This window comes from Excalfactoria chinensis, chromosome 1 (genome assembly GCF_039878825.1).
Source record: "Excalfactoria chinensis isolate bCotChi1 chromosome 1, bCotChi1.hap2, whole genome shotgun sequence".
In the NCBI taxonomy this organism is placed as follows: domain Eukaryota; kingdom Metazoa; phylum Chordata; class Aves; order Galliformes; family Phasianidae; genus Excalfactoria; species Excalfactoria chinensis.
In genome coordinates this window covers 126784200-126804510 of record NC_092825.1, presented here as the reverse complement: position 1 = coordinate 126804510, position 20311 = coordinate 126784200, and the positions used below count along the sequence as shown (strand labels likewise).

The window sequence follows — 20311 nt, the reverse complement described above, 5'->3', positions numbered from 1 at the left end:
AAAAAAATGTAGGAAAAAAACACCAGAAGAAAAAACAAACAAACAAAAACAAACCCAAACAAACAAACAAAAACAGAAAAGTTGAATTCAGTGAAGGACTTACCTGTCCAGATATAAACAACTTCATGTGAGCTACATGTCTATCTATTATAGTCAATATAGCTCTAGCAAATACAGGTGATGGAGCCTGGAGAGATGTTCAGCACAACCTAGATGCAAATAGTTCAGTTCAGTCCCTCACCCAGACACCCAGTTCCACTGATTTCTCAGGGTATCCTACTGGTTTTCAGCTACCACTCCAGAGAATCATAGAATCCTTAGAGTTGGAAGGGACCTCTGTAGGCCATCAAGAACAGAGACACTACAGCTAGACTGGGTCGCCTAGGGCCTTATCCAGCCTCACTGTTCCAGTGCCTCGCCACCCTCACTGTAAAAGATACTACAGAAGAGAATGTTTTTCTATCAGCATTTATCAGCCCTGTACATGGTGCCTGGATACCTTCTACCACCTCAAAGGTCACTAGTAGCTTGCGTGACTGTGACTGAATTAAGCCAGGAGAGAGGGATACAGCTGCCTTACTATCATTCCATATCACTGGATGCTCCAGAATGTCTAATACGTCTGTATTTGTCAAGCAGGTATGAAAACAGACAGGACATACATATCTTTCCTAAATGACAACTACAAGCCAAATTTACATCACCTAAAAGTGGTTTTAAGTATCTGTTTAGACAGCTAAAACAAACCTCCATTAGATGGTCAGGTCATTCTGGAGGTCATTCCGGGTGACTGTTTTAACTAAACCTCAATTTTACAGCAGCGCATATCTCTGTTTCACATGGAGACATGTGAGTGTCAAGGTCTTTCTCTGGAACTAAATCTGCAGAGATTTAAAAAAAATAATTCAATATGTCAAATATGTCACAGCTTTTCCTTATACTCGTTTACAAAACATATATATATATATATATTTACTTCAGATGTACTAGTGCTTGGATCATCTTAAAAATTATATTTTTCATTGCTTCCAAAGTACCAATTGGACAAGGTGTTGTATAAGCACTGCAAAAGGCACAACAGAATTTGATGAAAATAACACAAATGCTTTTCACTCTCATGCTGTAATCTGCAAATATCAAAGTTCTTTGCAGAATTATTATGTGCTGCTGTTCACAGAAAGCAACAAGGAAACTGTGGCACACAATGACAAAATGCCTTTTTCAGTGTTACATCTGAAATAAAAAAGAGAACTCCAGTCTCCTGACAGCCACTGAACACAAATAATGAAAGAAAGAAAATGGTTGGTTTCATTCTTACTACACCCACCTGCCTCCAGGTGACTTCAGGTCAGACAAAAGAAAACACATCAGTGACTCTGTGAGCTCATTTCTGCATGGGAGTAACTTACTTTCATGAGTAGCTTCACAGAAATCAGTCTGTATGAGGAGTTTCACTGTATACAAATGATAGCTGAAGCTCTGGCTATGTAGTAAAACTATTTATTTTTAATATACATACATTCTGGTCTCAGCGCAGAATGTTCTTCCTGAGAGGATGTACTGTAAATATTCTCTTTTATGTTTATGGCCCATTCTCTGGCAGCACTACCTTCCAAATAATCTAACACCTCCGGTACTATGCCTGACTATGGTAAGAATAAATCAGGAGGCATATTCGTATCTGTTACATCATCATAAAAATTCACTTTTTGCAATACTTAAATGCTCACAGAAAGTCCCGGTGTGCATTTTCTCAAATTAAATTAAATTCTGAATGTTCCTCTACAGAACAGAAAAAGGCAGTTCAAGGCAGTGAAAACTGGGCTAGGCTTATCAAATAAAAACAATCATTAATATGTTTCTTAAACACGTTAGTTCCCCAGTTCCTTCCAACACTTCTACAGAATTTCTACGGGAAGACTGACACTTTAAAATCAAAGCCAAATTTATCCCTACTATAATGACAATGATATAATTAAATCAGCTTTAACATACAATCAATTTGGTCAATTACGCACAACAGCCATTGATTTTGTTGATTCTTGGCGTGAAGACTGAAGGCTCTCCATAATGGATATATTCCAAATCTCACTGAACAAAGCTGGCAAAAGTTTTATGATTTTATTTCTATTTAATTTTCTTTTGCAGATAAGGCTAAACTGATTCCTAAATCTGCATATTTTTGTTTACTTACTTATCTAAATGCTTCCAGCATCAATATACTATCTGAGCCCCTCCTCATATTGAAAAATAGAAAAGAATTAAAAACAAAACAAAGCAACAACAACAACAACAACAAAACAATAGCAGGCTATTTCTCTTGAAGGAGAAAAAGCTTGATTAGTTTATGGGAGGATGGGGCAGTTTATTTGCGTGTTTATGTTTATGTGTGATTGCGTAAATGTCATGTGTACGTTTGGAATTGGCAAGCAGCTTCTTATCTACGCTGGCAGATATGTCCATGATCTAAAAACAGACTTTTAGAACTGTCTGCATGTCTCACTACATATCAAGAAACAATTTCTGCAGCTGCCTCAGAACTGAGTCCTTCTAAAACCATATTTCCCATTTACAGCTGAAGAAAAATATTTTGAACTTCTACAGAATACCTCATCCATTGATTCAGATCCTCATTCTGTCCATCCTTCTCAGCTGGGTAGACACTGCACCTACAAGATCAATTGTCAGCAGTGTGCTGGGCAGACATACAGAGTACATAGTACGCCTTGTCAATTAAGTCCTTGGGTGGGATTCATCTCACCTAACACTAAACAGCTGCAGTGTAGCTGCCTCCAATTAAACTTGTCACCTCAGTATTCCTTTACAGTTATAATGGCACTTCTAGGACACAGTGCACCTGATCTATCTTTGGATGACTAGTTCAATGTGCCATGAATCACACCCTAGAAGTGCATTTCTTTTCTTTCTTTTTTTTTTTTTTTTTTTTTTTTTTAATGATGTTTTTCTCCACTGACTAAAAGGGGGCTTGGAATTATTAGTTTGAGATGTCACCACTTCAAAATTAATACTATACTAAATCAGTTCACTAATCACAGAATCATGGAATGGTTGAGGTTGGAAAGGACCTCTGCAGGTCATTTGATCCAACCCCCTACTCAAGCAAGACCATCTAGAGATGCTTGCCCAGGACAATGTCCAGGTGGCATATGAAGATCTCCAAGGTGGAAAACTCCACAACTTTTCTGTTAAACCTGTGACAGTGCCTTCTCATTCTCACAGTAAGAAAGGATGCCCATGGTCTCCTGTCCTGTCACCAGGCATCACTGAAAAAAGCCTGTCTCTGTCCTCTTCGTACCCTCCCTCTAGGTATTTATATAGAATCGTAAAACCATGTAGGTTAGAAAAGACATTTAAGATCATAAAGTTCAACAATACCTAACTACTAAGTCCGCTGCTAAACCACAGCTCTAAGTGCTATAACCATACCTCTCTTAAATATTTCCAGGAATGGGGACTCCGCCAGGTCTGATGCCTTACCACTCTTTCCACGATGAAATTCATCCTGATATCTTATCTAAAACTCCCTTGGCTCAACTTGAAGATGTTTCCTCACATCCTGTCACTTGTCACCTGAGGTAAGAGAACAACACAGTCCTTGCTGCAACCTCCTTTCAGGCGTTCTACCCTAAGCCTACCCTACAGAAAAAACAACTTCCCTCAGCCACTCCTCATAGCTCTTGTTTTCTAGTCCCTTCATAAGCTTCATTGCTCTTCCCTGCACATGCTCAACTATCTCAATATAATTCTGATAGTGAACAATCTAAAACTGAACACAGTACTTGAGGAGCAGTCTAACCAGTGCTGAGTACTTCCCTTGTCCTGCTGGCCACACTATTTCTGATGCAGGCCCAGTTGCCATTGGCCTCCTCAGTCACCCAGACACTGTTGGTTCATTCAGCCATCTGTTGATGAGCATCTCCAGGTTCTTTTCTGCTGGTCAGATTTTCAGCTACTCCTCCTCATTGCTATACCATTGCAAGAGGTTGTTATGACACAGGCTTAGGAAACAGCATTTAACTTTGAATGTATATAGCTCATCAATACAGACTACCAGATCCCCCTGCAGAATTTTCCTACTCTCTAACAGATCAACGTTTCCTCCCAACTTGGTGTCATCTGCAAACTTACTGAGGAACTGACTACCGTAAACCAATGTCAACTGGGTCTGATCACCTGATCTTCCACTATGTGCCATGTGATGGCACTCAAGAGGATCTGTTACATGACCTTCTCTGGCACCAAGGTCTGACTGACATGCTTGTAGCACAGACAAAATCCTCCTGATCTTTCTGTAGGCCAAACAGACACACAACCTTTCTGCATAGGAGAGGCTCTGCACTGTCTTATTTATTTTTCTTTTTGTGGCCCTTTATTGGACTCTCTCCAGTATCCTCATGACTCTCTTGTACTGTGGTTCCTAGATCTGGACACAGTGGGTAGCTCAGTGGGTAGTAGTGGTGATAGGATGGTTGGATTACATGAACTTGTAGATCCTTCCCAATCTTGTGATTCTGTGATTCTGTTATATATTATACTTATTTACTGTGTGGGAGGTAAGGAAAATTCCAGCCTCTCCCTGTCATTTCTATTTGCACAATTTCTGCAACTTGAATCTGCAGGAGCACATGCCAGGCTTGCAGCCATCCAGATGAACTGCAGAGTTTATAACACCTTTGGACCCTTCCACATACCCTTTGCATGCTTGGAGCTTTCATAGTCCATGTACTCGCACAGATTTATTCAGCCAGAGGAAAGAGAATAAAATGTCAATGTAAATACAAGTGGATCACTCTGTTTCATATATTGTACTCTAAAATGTATTGCACATTAAATCTACAGTGGATAATACAGGCAAACAACACGGGAAGGTAGAACAATTTCAACTAACAATAGTATTGATTCATGTTCTGATGAATCTATGTTCCTCTAATTTGGACAAGATAAGTAGAATCATCAAAGGTATATGAGGGTGCATCTGGTTTACCCACATACTTGATGAGTGCTCTAATCTTAAAATAAAGGAAAGCAGGGACAATACCATTTCTAGTTCTTGCAGTGCTGTGAGGGAATGATACATCCCTGCATACATTTTTCTCAGATGTGAATGAGTTACTTAATTTTAAATATTCCAGGCAGTCTCCCATGGAAACAGTCATGTGCCTGCACTCCAGAAATGGTCAGACATGGAGAGCTTCCTCTTTCTTCACCATGTCCACTTTTGTCTTACATGGTCTTCGCTGTTATGAAACTCACCTTGAGGTGATAACTCCTACCATCTACTGCACAGACATTTTTTGTTACATATTTTAGGATTTTACTCAGAAATACTGAGGAATCAGCCTCCCGTCTTTTCTGTATATTTCCATCTTCTCTGTGTCTCCTGAGGCTTTAAAAAACAAAACAAACAAAAAGTAATGCATAGGTTGGAGAATCGGATAATAAGAAAACTGCAGTATGACAGGAAATGGACTAGGCTGTAAAGGACTTATCAAGGCCATTCTCTGTTCCAAAGCACCATCAGTCATATCTAAATTGTTCCTGTTGTATTTCTTTTATCTGTTAAGCATTAATTGAAAGAACGATGGAAAGCTAAGGAGTCTCAGTTATGTTGCCACAGAAGATTCCAGAATGAGAGAACTAGGCCTTGTGACTGAAACAATTTCTTCCTTAAAAAAAGAAATATGTTTAGAAATGCTTTCTAGGTCATTCTGTCTCGCCCACAAGTATTTATAGTTTTGAGGTAGAAAATCAATTAAAAGGTTTCTTTCTATGTCCCTTAAATCTGCAGATCTTTTCAGAAAGTTGACACTTTAAATGTCTTAAATATTTTCAGAAGCTTCCAAACTCAAGTTCTTTTACACTACCTCTCAAAATGTTCTGGACTATGAGATGGTAACTTTTTCTGCTGGACTCACTTTGTATACAAAAAGTTGAAAGAACTGATAAATGTCACTGTAATGAACTGAAGCTGTAAACCAGAATGAAATAAGTCACTGTAAGATTTGCTAAATTTGATGACAGATGGTGCATTTGGGGTCTTGAATTTTCCTATTTGTAATGCAGGAAGGAATTCATGAATGCATTCCTTTCACTACAAAGAATTTCTTCAGTTGTCATAGATCTGCCTTACAAAATAATTTTAAGAACTTTATCTGACAATTTATAAGGTTTAAATTTTCTCCCTCAATAAAGGAATGAAAGGATCTTTTTAGACAACTTCGTTAGATTTCAGATAACTTCCATCAGAGCTTTCACTTTATCTTGGTTTGAGGCATACACAGCTCCAAGTTGGCTGAGGAAGGATAGGTACAGACTACCTCAACCCCTTCCTTAGCAGAAGACATACTAGCATTTGCCACAGTAGATGTTTTTAGTGAAGGACTGCAGATCCCTTATCCCTTTCTCTCATTAGCAAACTGTACCTCAGACATCCTCCCCAGAGTACCTCTCCTCTCATTCATGATCTGGGACAAGCCTGAGGAGGGGCGGATATATAGCAAGCTCACGTCATAAGATAAGCCTTCCTGTTATTAAAGCTCATTTTTAGAAGCATCTCCCATTATCGAACATTATCCTTCAGTTATGACACCAGAACTAGTCACAACAGTGCATTAGTATTCATACTGAATAATTTTTATACTAATGCTGCTTCTAGGTAATGGAAAAAAGGTAAGAAACAAGAGGACCATCTAGATGTACCACTTCTTGAGTGAAGAGTCTCCATTCACAATTTCAATCTGAAGACGTATCCCAAAATACTGAATCCACATGCTGTTTGCCATTTCTGAGTATGTATTGCTTGACTGATTTACTTAAAAACCCATCCAGTAGAAAGTCAAGTATCTTACAATAAGACAAGTATATAATATTTGCAGTATCAACCAAGTAATTCTGCCCTAAAAGATGTATTAAATTGGTTCTATTTAAATAAGACAGTGATAAATAGCTTTCATCATATTTCATTCATTTTATTCTTTGTTAGTTAAGTCTCTTATCAGACATATCATTTTTATTTGGGAGCTTTATCCTATTTATTTATTTTTTAATTCCAATGACAGAAAAAGAGTGGGATGTTCTGAGGTAGCAGGAACCATCTGCCTTCAGTTCAAAGGCAACAGAGATCTTTACTATGTTATTATAAATTATTGACTTTTTCTTACACATTATGCAAAAACAGACAGACACGCAGCTTTTTAAATAATGTAATCAAGTTTGCCAATACAAAAGCAGTACAAAATCTGTTAAAAGAACAGACACCTGTACGAGTGGGTTGGTTTCTGAGTTGTTTTTTCGTGTTTTGTTTTTTTTTTATCCGTACCAATTGGCACTGAAAATGTTATTGGAGCAGTTGAAAACTGAGTTCTGTCTGCTTTACAAGCCATTCTGCAATGGAGTAGATGGAAATAGCAGACAAAACTAAAAATCAGTTCTTATTAACAAGAACTCTGGGGCAGCCTACAGTATTTTGCCCCCATTATATTAGATCATTTGGATCTTCACAGTCTGAAGAGAATGTAGAATTACTAATTGCTTTCTAGACCTATCGCAGAGACTAATATTTACAAAGAATCTCAACTTTTTCTGCTGGTCTCAGTTGGCCACAAGAGTCAGTCTGTCTTATGACCCAGGAACACTACCTAAACCCTCACGTCTTTTAATCATCCACTTCTTTAATAGTTGACAGCCTTCAGACCATTTCCATTTATTCCATCAGAGTTGAAGTGACCAAATTAGCATAACAGTGAGCAGACTGACAATGTAGTGTTAATTCTCATGATACTCCAATACTTCAATACTTCAGTGCATTTTGTTGCATTTCAGATAAGTGTTTGTAATTGCAATTCTCAGTAATGCTACGTCCAAAATTAAAAAAATAAAAATAAAAAAAATGTCATTATTCTGAGAGAATGCTATTCAAAGTGAATGGATGGCCTTCGAGAGCTAAATGGGGTGAACTCCAACATATTACAAGCACTTGGATATTATCAGTTATCTGGGAAATCGATAGCTTTATCCCTATGCATACACTAGGCTATCCTTTTTGGTATCTTATAAGTAAGGCATGTATCTAGGAATATTTCTTGCCTTCAAGTTTTTTCCTTTTAGCTTAATTATTCAGAACCGTGAGGAAAATGATGTACCCTTCTCCCCTTCTCCTGTTTTGTGACCTAATTCTGTTGAAGACCCTCGATCTTGTGATATTTATTGTTGATTAATCAATCAACAATTGACATTCTCACACTTTAACTGGTGCTAATGTTTAAAATGTAAACATCATCACCATTTCCCAGAAGCAGCTTCTTAGAGATAATGAAATAATCACTAATAACGGGCCCCTTGCTACAAGAAAGATGTTGAGGCTCTGGAGCATGTCCAGAGAAGGCCAACAAAGAAGTGAAGGGTCTGGAGCACAAGTCTTATGGAGAGCAGCTGAGGGAACTGGGATTGTTCAGCCTGGAGGAGGCTCAGTGGAGCCTCTACAGTGACCTGAAAGGAGGTTGTGGCAAGGCGGGGGTTGACCTCCCCTGTAACCAGTGGTGAGAGAGAATGGCCTCAAGTTGTGTCAGCAGAGGTACAGGTCGGATATTAGGAAACATCTCAGCAAGAGCAGTGCTGCAGTGGCACAGGCTGTCCAGGGAAGTGGTGCAGTCATCGTCCCTGGAGGGTGTTCAAGAACCGTGTGGATGTGGCACTGAGGCACATAGTGAGTGGGCATGGTGGGGGTGGACTGGATGATCTGAGAGGTCTTTCTCAGCCTTAATGATTCTATTCTATGATTCTAACTATGTACATTCCAAGAAGAAACCGGAATGCTTGTCTTCCCAGGATGTGCAGCAACCATCAGCCAGCTTGCACATAACGCTGCTAGAAAGTGCTTCGCCATCACACTTCAAGTGCTGAGGCAGTCACATAGGGCCACTTCCCAAAGAGGGGGGCAGAACCAGAAGCATACAGGTTTAAAACCCATCTTTCTACTGCAGCCAGGAGGACTGTGAGGAGGGCTATCACCATTCTGCTAGGGCTTATTTCTGCTTCCAAAACTGCTCCATTTCTGTTTTCTTCAGAGTCTCGGGCCCTTTGGTGAGAGAGACACAATGAGCTCCCCACAAACACACAAAAATCATCAGGAAGGGCAAATTCCTACAGGTGAGCAGAGGAAGGCAAGGATTCTGAAAGACTCCAGAAACTGAAGGGACCTTCCTCTCCCACCAGAAGAAGAACAAACACACATTTAGGGATTGACACAAACATACTCGCTGACACAAACAAAACGCCCAGGTTATGAGAGAACCCTGGAGCATCACCCGCCCACCCCAGCCGCCATGTTTCTGCCGTTCCCTGACACTGCGCATGCCCAGCATTGCCGCTGCGGGGCGCGGGTCCGGGTCGGCCGCCGGCCGGATGGCGGAGGATGGAGGCCGGGGAGCCGCGACCAGCCCGACGGCGGCACGGCGCTTCGTGCGCTGTTTGTACGCCGTGGGTTTCCTGGTAAGCGGCGAGCCGGCGGCGTAGAGTGGGCGGTCGTGATGGTGAGGGGGAAATCCTTCCCCGCCTTTCGTGAGCCGGATGCTGCGGCCCTGTAGCTCTGGGGCCCTCTGCCGGGGCTCCAAGCGGCCGTTGGAGGGGCCGTGTTCGCGGTGGCGGCGGCGGTGGGGGGGAACGGCGCCGCGCGGCCGTTGGTTCCCTCAGGATCCGAGGTTGGGCAGAAGCCGGCCCTGCGGTCCGATGTGGGCTTCCTCTGGGTTCCCCCTTAGCGCTACAGATGAATTTACTCTGTTTTAAGGCTCTGACTTCTTTCTGGGGCTTGAATGCTTGTTGTGACAGTTTACTGTGACCTTTAGGTTGGGCGGTAACACTCTGCTTGTTTTCAGTCCTTGAACTAATGTCCTGGAGTACTGCGTCCAAGTGTGCAGTCCTCAGTACAGCAGAGACATAGACCTGTTGGAGCGTGTGCAGAGAAAGGCCACAAAAATGATCCAAGGGATAGATAACTTCTCCTATGAGGGCAGACTGATAGAGCTGGGGCTGTTCAGTCTAGAGAAGAAAAGGCTCAGAGGTGACCTGTTAGTGGTCTTTCAGTATCTAAAGGTGAACTCCGGGAAAGAAAGGGACAGGCTCATTAGCAGAATCAGTGGTGACTGATCAAGTGAAAATGTTTTCAAGCTCAAGGAGGCTAGATTTAGGTAATTAAATTTAGTGCAAGTGTAGAGTGTAGTGAAAAAGAACAACGTGTTACTTGTTACACAGTCTTCCTGTAGCCAAGCAAATGCGGTGTCATTACCATCTGACATAAGAGATGTTAAGTGAGATAACAAATAACCTATTATAGAAGAATGGTTAATGGGTCTTGCACAACCCGAGTGCCTGTGACAAGTCGAGTTCTACTGGTGTGTATTCTGAGACCTGAACATTTTTATACCTTTATCCATGACCTGGGCAAAGTAGCAGACCATGGTCTCTTCAGGTTTTTAGATGACGTTTCAGTATGAGGTGCAGTTGAGGACATGGGTGCCATCCAAGGGGCACCTGTGGCAAAGAAAGACATGGTCTAGTGGGCATGGTGGGATCGATTGATGGTTGGACAAGATAATCTGAGAGGTCTTTTCCAACCTTAATGATTCTGGGATTCTAGGCAGGCTGAATAGATGGGCTGGTAATAGCCTTATGAAAATCAGCATAGACAACTACTAAGTCCTGCAGGCAGCAAGAGGGCACAGAGGATTGACCTGATTGAAAGGCAGTCAGCGGCACTGTGGAGCCTTCTGCAGGGTGAACAGCTCTAGCTTTCAGCCTGTCCTTGTAGGGACTTGATCTATCCCTTGGATAATTTTTGTGACTCTCCTCTGGATGCGCTCCAAGTTCATGTTTCTCCTGTACTGAGCACAGATGCATCTTTTCACATGAGGACAGCCAAGAAGTCGGAAAGGTTGCCAGAGTTGTGTGGTCTCTGTCCTAGAAGATTTTCAGGACAAGACTGGGTAAAACCTTGAGAGTTTGTATTCAAAGCTTGCCCTGCTGAGAGCATGACTAGAAACCTGAGATCCTTTCAGTGTGAATTATTGTTATTCCATGATTCGATATGCTAGTGCTTGGAATAGCTTTCTGAGCCCTGTTGCTGTTTTACTAACAATGTTAGTAAGTTGTGTGGGCTTTTTACTCATGCTGATATATTTAATGTCCTAATTTCTTGTTTCTGTCATAAGATACTTAGTGATAGACTATTACTCAGTAGAGTGCATTGGGAAGATTACTCTGACTGTGGGTGTGCTATGAACAGCTAGCTGAAGCTGCAGCAGTCAGTGATAAAAGGTGATCTTGCTTCAATAGCTCTCTTCTGTAAGGCTCAGCTCTGATAAAGGACTCGTGCCGGGAGCATACAGTGAAGGAACTATTGGGTTAATGTGGCTAGCTCAACAAAAGATAAAGTATCAAAAGAACTGAGTAGAAGATTCTTGTACCTTTCAGGATGGGTAGTGTCCTTTGCCCTTATACAAAAAGTTTTCTACTTACACTTCACAATGTGGTTTTTTTTTTTTAATGTTTCTGACCTTGCATTTCTGAAGCTATACAGAAAGACCATCTTTGAATAGGTTCAGATCTATCTTCTTCCTCGTCCTGGTTGATAGTGAAAATACTGTAGATTTTCCTTCTACCCAAGTACAGAGTGTTTTAGGTGACTGAAATAAAAATGTATTATTTAGCTGTATTTCTTCAGAATGTTTGTATGTGCAAGAAGGAGGAATATTGATGTTGGAATTTTCACTCCTTTGTGAAGCAGACCTTTATCTTCCTGTGTGGTTTTAATTTTGTCCGAAGGGTCATTGTAGAGGTTTATGACATACCACGTTAGGCATGAAAAATTTTCTTTGAGTCTTGTACAGATACAGAAGTCATTGAAAACTTTTGAAGCGTGGACTGACTGTTCTCAGTTTGCTGTCATCTTTGTAGACGTCATCACTTATGAAACATTTTCCTCCCTTCTTTTCAGGATTTATTTGGTGTGAGTATGGTAGTTCCTTTAATGAATCTTCACATCAAATCTCTAGGAGCAAGTCATACAGTTGCTGGAATAATAGGTGAGTTGCAATAATCAATTGATTTACCAAAGAATAAGATAATGAGAACTGAAATGTACATTCCTGTAAATTGGATATTGTAGCATAATTCATCCTTGCTAGTAGAATAATAGAAAGTGATGCCAGATTTCAAATAGAAATGTAAGGAAAAGCACACTGTGTTTGGTGCAAAGAGCTATCCAAATTCTCATCCTCTTAGTCGCCAAAAGCAGATGCCTGAGGAAGTACATTCTTGGAAAGAAGAAGGAAGTCTTACAGTAATACTTGTACAGGTGCATTTCCAGCTGTACTGGTTTCTTCAGCATCCAAGAGTTCACATCTCAGCAACCTAAGCCAGAGCTGCTGGTTTTATTTTTTATTGTTATTTGCAGACAGTGTGTCTGCAGCTGGTTCTCCTCAGTTTTCCAATGCCCTTGATTGTTCCCAATTCAATTAAATTCCTTGCAACCACCTTATAGCAAAGATATTTGTCATCCTTAAAGAATATTTATCAGTAAATTCTGAAGGTTTGGAATTCTGTCTTAAAAGGAGGCATTAAGATGAAGTTCCACGGTTCTAAGATTCTTATTTATATATTGTATTGCTGTTTGTGGTTTGCTGTGATAGAAGTACAATATTCTTCTTACCTACATGTGGTTGATTTGGGCTTTGTTATTCTTTTTTATTGATTTATTTTTATTTTGGGTGGGAGCAGTTTGTGAAATAACTCTGGTTCTGCTCTGAGACAGCTGTAGTATTTTAAGCATTGATTCATCAAAAATACATTTTCATCTGCTTTGATTTAAACTAGGTTTTGTTGTGCATTCTTATAAATGAAAGGGGTTGGTAGATGTTTCTCTGTGCTTCTCTTTTCTGCTTCTCTTCTGTCACTAACTGCTGCTAAACTCAGCCTCCCAAATGAAAGAGTAGGGTGTGTGTGGTTTCTTTAGGGTTTCTGTGGTGCCTTGTAATAAGTTGAAGAACTGAGTGGAAAGTAATTATGGCCTCCCAGTAATGAAATTGTCTTCTGATTCTGAGAAAGGAATCACAAATGCTGAGATCTCTTTTGCTTAATACACCATCCAAAACGTCCTTCTACATTATGTAGTTGTATAAGGTCAGTTAGCAGTTGCTTTATAATGAGTCTTCTACCGTTCCTTACACTGTTTCCCTTGTTTTTTAAGCTTCATCCTTTCCTCTTTTAGTGAATTATTCCTAGAATTACTTTCATGTTTTCTCAGTTAAAATTTCATGCACTTTTCATAAAAGAAAATAATAATTTTTACTGTTGGTATTTTATTTGTTTGTTTTAGGATCTCTCTATGGTATAATGCAACTATTTTCCAGCACGTTTGTGGTGAGTTCTAACACTGTGTTTTTAAGTACATTGTCATTTCTATGGATTTTATGGGGGGATGGAAGGGGGAAAGGAAGATTTTAATAGCATTTCTTGAAAATTTGAAGAGGTTCATGGTGTTCATGTAAGTGTTTTTGTTTGAAGGATCCTGTTTTTAGTTTGCCTTTTTGTTTCACTTGCACAGAATATTCAGATCCTTCATAACATTACTAAATAGAATGCAAAATTCAGATTAAAACTAAGATGCAGATTTGGGATCAGACGCACATTGCTAAGCTAACCCCCAGTCAAACAAGGTTGTCTCCAATGTAGGCACTAGTAAAACAGTTCTCTTAATTCAGTAGCCTGTCCAGAAAGCAATCTCGTGAGTCAGCTCTTTGTAAGCCTGTTATATAGAGCTTACTTTCCCTGCTTAATAAGCAGCATCTTGTAATCTGCCATATGGCCTAAGCTCTCATGCAGTGCTTTGTCAAGGCCTAGCATCCTGAAAGCATGCTTTACCTTTCAATACCATAGATTCATGTATTTAACCAGGAAAATCTTTAATTTTACCCTGCTCTCTTCTGTCTCTCAGGAGAGCAGATTTTGAGCATCTCATGAAAAAGTGTTTCGGTGTGTTCTACAGGACACCTGCGATAATTTGCATTTCTGATGTGACATTTTCTTTGAACTGCAAGACCATTACTTACTTCTTTAAAAATCTACTGGCTGCTTGTAATCAAGGTGTTTTATAAACATACTACAGCAAGTTTGATGTTCTCCTTTCATGTAATTACTTACTGCTTATCTGCTCTGGGATGACAAATGCCTCCTAGCTAAGACTGTTCCTTTTAGGATGCTCAGCGAGTGTCTTGAGCATAGCCACCAAATATTTGTGGTTGGTTGTGCTAACATGCTCACAGTGCCAGTAATAGTAGTATGTAAGGGTGTTTATTGCAGGATTGTGGTTTTTAAAGGGAGAAAGTGTAAAAAAAACCAACATGTACCTGATGTGAAATAGAACACAGTTTCAGCTGGTGCACTCTGGGCACATGGGCAGAACTCTGCTCATCACTTCCAGTCTTCATGCACTTACTAAAGTTGTGTAGTAAGCTTATGAAGCTTTTGCTAATAGTCTTTTGAACTTCCTTCTCAATTTAACTTGATCAACTGATTGTTCACTGTATGTTAAATGTTCTGAAATGTTCTTAATTTCCTGCTTTGTAAAGGGCTGCTGGAGTGATATAGTAGGAAGACGGTACTCCCTGCTTGCTTGTATTCTTCTCAGTGCACTGGGTTACTTCCTGCTTGGAGCATCCACCTCTGTGTTCCTGTTTGCCCTTTCTAGAGTCCCTGTAGGTGAGTAAACACTTGGCGTTTTGCAGCTTGAATTTCATGTAGTCTCAGCTTGTGAATTACTACTAGAGAAGTGGTGGTATGCAGGAACCAACATAACATCATCCAGCAGCATCTACTGAACCCTGCTAATAGGGGCATCTCTACAGGTTAATCATTCTTATGATTTTTCTGAAAGTTGACATATAAACTCAGGCTGACAAAACTTTTATACCACTTGAAGTGATTGAATTTTGTAAGATTGGAGTGCAGCAGTTCCTTGAAAGTGGTTGTTGTACTGTCAGTCATTAGGAGTACTCGGTATATCTGCTGGAAATCATGACCTGCACTCACAAGGCAGAATGGAACGTTACATTCATTACTGAATTTCTCTTATGCTGATGATGTATTTCAAAGTGATAACTGCAAAATGTGGCTGAAAGATTAGGTCAGCACTTCGATTGAATATATACCAAAGCGGGTCTGTTTGCAGCACTGAAACTAAATTTGTGGCAAGGTTTGTATCAATTCTTACAGTAGCTGAACATATATCATATATTCTGATATACACTTACATATTCTGATATAATAAGCATTGCTTTTACTTGGAACACATCTACAAAAGGCTACTTTTGTGGCCTATGGTCCTGGTCTAGGAACTCTTCATACTGTTTCTTAAAGAAAGATTGCTAATGAATAATTTGGTTGGTATTTGATTACACAGTACAAGTAGTACTTTTTAGTTCTAACAGTATTGTGCCTGTGATGGATAGCATTGCTCTGGTCAGAGTGAAGGAATAGAAAAGTTTGCAGTATTACTATTCCTGCAGCACACTTGTCTGCCTCACCAGTCTCCCACATGCCTTGTAATCCTGGAAATCTCCATGCCCAGCAAAGTTGTTACAGAGCTATGTTTATAAACAAACAAGCCATTTCTACTCCACCTATACCCACAGGATCTTATTTTAGAGTCTATGTTATTCCTAGAGTGCTCCCAGCATGAGCTTGTTTACTTATCCTTCCAGTAGGATTGGAGGAGTGTTCCCTTAAAAGAAATGCCTGAGTGATTTAGATACCTATGTCCAAATCCTTGAACAGCCAGGACAATGATTGTGGCTCAACACACTGCGTGACTCTAACACGAAGAATTTTTGGTCTGTAATATTAATTATAGGGATTGTACAATTTTAACATTGATGCATCAGATAGCTTATGTGATTTTTAATCTTTTGAATTAAGCAATAAACATTTCGGTTTTTATTTATGTTGCAGGTATTTTCAAGCACACACTTTCCATCTCTAAAGCCCTGCTTTCTGACTTGGTTTCTGAGAGAGACCGCCCTTTAGTAATGGGGCGTTTCAATGCAGCCTCTGGTGTGGGCTTCATTCTGGGGCCTGTTGTTGGTGGCTACCTTACAGAGATGGAAGATGGCTTTTATCTAACATCTTTCATCTGTGCCTCTATCTTCCTTCTGAACGCTGGTAAGTTTTATGTCCTTTTTTGCTCCGCTCTTGTGTATTTATATAATACCTAGAATTTGTAATGTTTCTTACCATATTTGGCATACGTGGTTTGTATTGTGAATACAGGGCTGTCGAGAAGAATAGGAATTTTGAAGCAGTTAACCTTGGGTTCCTTCTCCATTAAATTATCTATATTGCTTTTACGAGCATGGGAATAGGAACTTTAGTGCCCAAAGATGACAACTAAAAGTCAGAATTTTGGCTTCAGCCTTTAGGTTTATGTGCTGTGTGTTGTCTTAGTGCTTTATAATATAGTGCTATATTTTTATAAAGTAGTTCAATTCCTTTTTAAACACTGCTTTTTACACTATGTAAACTGTTATCATCGAACTAATGGGAAGCCTTGTAAAAATTATGCAATTAAATGCAATCAACTAATATTTTGATCTGTGTAGGTCTTGTCTGGATGTTACCCTGGAATGAAGAAAACATTGTCAATATGAAACATGAACATGGAAAGAAAAGGACAGACAATTCCTCACCAATAAGAGATTGTGACTCGCATTTGAAACCAGTAACTAATGGAGCTATGGCAAATGATAGTCCTTTCCAGTCTCCGTGGGTCCAAATTGCAACAGTGCTGAAGAGAATTAAAGAAATTGCATCCTCTGATTTATGGGATATATTTTTAATACGGTTACTGATGTCTGTTGCTATACTTCTGTACTACAGTAATTTTACTCTAGCTTTGGATGAGAGATTTGGGGTGAAACCCCTGTTCTCTGGATACCTAATGAGTTATAGCAGCACACTTGGAGTTCTGGCTGGTTGTCTTCTTGGACCAATAACAAGACTGTATCAGCACAACACTTACAGACTTCTATTGCACTCTAGCACTTTTACCTGCGTGTTGATCCTTCTGTATGCATCAGCACTTGGCATGTGGATGGTCGTTTTGTCTTCCACGTTCTTAGCCTTTTCAACTACTATCGGTCGTACTTGCATCATTGACCTCGAATTGACCATTGGTGGGAACGAGGCCAGCGGTACACTTCTGGGTGTTGGACAGTCTGTGACATCAGTGGGACGTATAATTGCTCCACTCCTTTCTGGAATTGCTCAGGAATTCAGTCCCTGCGGCCCGCCAAGTCTGGGGGTTGGTTTAGCCTTAATAGCTATTCTGATAATGAACATAAACAAGCAAAAATATTGTACCAGTGGAAATGTTAAGTTAAAAAATCAATAGCTGCAAATTTGGATTGCGTGGATATGTTTTACAGAAGAGGCACAGTGAATCAACCTGGGTTGACACATACACCTGCTAGACCTGTGCAGTAGTAACAGGATCATTTATGAGGGCAAATTATGTTCATGCAGAGATGAGTGTATATATACATGCACATTAATATATGCTGCAGGACAGTTGTCTTTCTGAACTGGGACCACTGGAATTCTTATGAGAGGGACAGGTGTTAATGAGCAGTATTGGCTGGTATTTTTAATGAACTTTTAACCTTGAAGGAAATAGAAGAGAAGAATGAATTAAGTACAAAGATCCTGTTTGAGCTGATACTTGAAACAATGTTTAGACTGATACCTTGTAAAAGGTGCAGACAGAAGTTAATTTGTGTTATTTAATTAGAAATGAGCTTTTATCATTTGATCAGAAGAATTTGAAACATAACTCACGAAGCTTAATTTCTGTGCCATTTTCTGCTGTGACAATAGAAGATACAATGTTTGTTTATATGATTTTGTTAAGCATACATTGTCTTTAAGACTTACGGTAACCATCTGGCCATGATTACCAGTCTTTCCCATGCAACAGATTTGGATATATGCTAATTTTGTGTGTTAGCAAGCTTAAACTGAACAATTTTGGAATAACACAGAGTCATTCAGACTGAAACTGAGACTGAACCTAAGCTTTATTGGAGTTGGTAGTTCATGTTTAGTGATAACTTCTACTGAGCAACTTTGTCATAAATTATTTTGTAATGTTTCCTGTGCAGTTTTTGTGCCTTCATTTTAAGAATAAATTTGCTTCTCAAGTCTTTTGATTGACTGTTAAAGTTGTGCTGGAGAAACTAGCAAGAGTTCAAAGGTGACTTTGAGTTAACGTATTCTTTCTCAACCCTTGCAGGCACAGGTGACGCTTTAGTGACAAGATGAAATAATATGCTCCTTTATTTGTGTTTTGGTCTTTGTCTAAACTGCTTAAGTAATGATTTTACCCTCAGCTGGAGTGAGAGTTGTAGTACTGTGCAACTTCGCTATTGTTCAAGCACATATTGCTTATTAGTCACTGTTTGAATTTGTTTTGAAACATACTTTGCACTGATAATGTTCCATGGACTTCTTCTAAAACTACTTGAAAATGCAGCCCACTATGTCAAATTTGTTATTAATAACTATTTAGCAGTCTGCCTGAATGCAGCTGTGCAAATGATGGTGCTACTTCAAGAGACTCACAGCTACATTTTGCACTTATTTCCTTCTTTTTCCAGTGCCTGAGATTGTGTAAGTCCTTGTTGCAACCTCAGTCATTTCAGCGTTGCCACCATGAGAACAGAGAGAACTCTGAGTTAATGTTATACGTTGACATAATAAATGTTTTATTACTGCCGTGATTTCAGTAGCTGTCATCAGAGATAATTACTGTAATGATCTGTGTTGAATTTACTTGAGGAACTTGAGGCATTTTCAAACATGTTATCTCCTTGTTTTGCTTAGCAGATGCTTCAAAACATTCTCACCCAACATTGCCTGTCCTCTTTCCATCCATGTTTTCAAATGGTTAACTAAAACTATCCTGTAAATCAGGCTTTTCTGTTTCGCAACTGTAGCAAAAGTTAAAAGGGAAGGTGGAGAGTTCCTCAAAAATGAACATACTAGAGATATTTAGTAATGTTTATTATGCTTGTGGGTTATATTAGGTAACAGATCACATTTTAGAGTTGCTGCATTGTTTAATGCTAAGTCCTTTAAACACCATAAAATTCAGCTTCTGGTAAAAATACCAGAATAACATGAGAAACCTTTAGGAGGTTGTGATCTCATGGACATGACAAGTAAAGCTACAGAAGGAAAGGTTTTTAATCATAGGCCAAAATGAAAGCGCTGTGCAAGCATTTCTTTGGAAATCCTCAGTTACAGAAAAGTTGCTTTTTTTTCTTTTTTTAAAGGAAAGTAATAAAATGAAATTCCAATCTACCTTTATCATTTTGTCACTGTTCTTTTTTTTCCACTCTTCATCTGCTGAAAGTGGCATGAAATACAGATGGACAATTCAAAGAGGTGCGATTCTTTTTATGATCTAATGGTTACTTAAAATAATAAACTCCACATAAAAGGTGAAGGAGCCCTAGGATTCAACCAAGAATTCACCTGGCAGTGAGTGGAAAAGAAGAAAGAAAGGCAAAGAATGAACTCACCAGTTTTGAGATGGGATGCTGAAAGCTACCATTCCTAGTGTGTGGAGACCATATTTAAATCCCTTGTGTTGTTTCTCGGTTGCCATGATCATGTTCAGCAAGTGACGTCCCTGGAGAGAAGATGTGACTCCTCCCTTGAAGCTGAGGCAGGAGAAGCTGCAGCTATTTTGGGCCACACTGAATTACTCAGCAGTTTCTCGAATCCAGTTCTGGTATCTGAAGATTCCAAACCAGAGATCTAATCATGGACTAAAGGTGTGTGTTTTCAGGGGGAAAGCTTCCACCTTGAAATAACTGCAAAGTGAGATTTTTTTTCCCCTTGCTCACTCTTTGAGTTAGTTTTCTGGGATGATATGATACTCAATTTGTTACTTTTACATAATTAAATATATATATATTGTGCATTTTGGTTACTGTTTCATATGCTCCAACAGATACTTTTTGAAGACTTAGGAATAGCTGTGCAGGAATCTTGCAAGGCAGTTAATTGTGGCCTGAACTTTCAGATTCAGCCTAGCTTGAGTGGAGCTCGGATCACTTCCCTCTGGGAAATAAAACAACCAAGGGAGCTTTTTTTAAAGGTAAGTCTTGAAAATGTCCTAGTTCAACCTACAAGGAGGAATTAAGATACATTTTTAGTTATTTTTAACTCAATATATATATAT

The 20311-nt window shown here is 39.5% G+C and overlaps 1 protein-coding gene across 1 annotated transcript; it reads left to right on the top strand.

The window, feature by feature from the left end:
• The first annotated feature begins 9335 nt into the window (after positions 1-9335).
• Positions 9336-19429, top strand: MFSD9 (major facilitator superfamily domain containing 9). Its single transcript, XM_072340144.1, has 6 exons — positions 9336-9510; positions 12011-12098; positions 13391-13434; positions 14643-14772; positions 16021-16230; positions 16668-19429. Exons 1-6 carry the CDS (start codon positions 9373-9375, stop codon positions 17456-17458), a joined length of 1401 nt encoding a protein of 466 aa, XP_072196245.1. The 5' UTR covers positions 9336-9372; the 3' UTR covers positions 17459-19429.
• Positions 19430-20311: the final 882 nt, after the last annotated feature.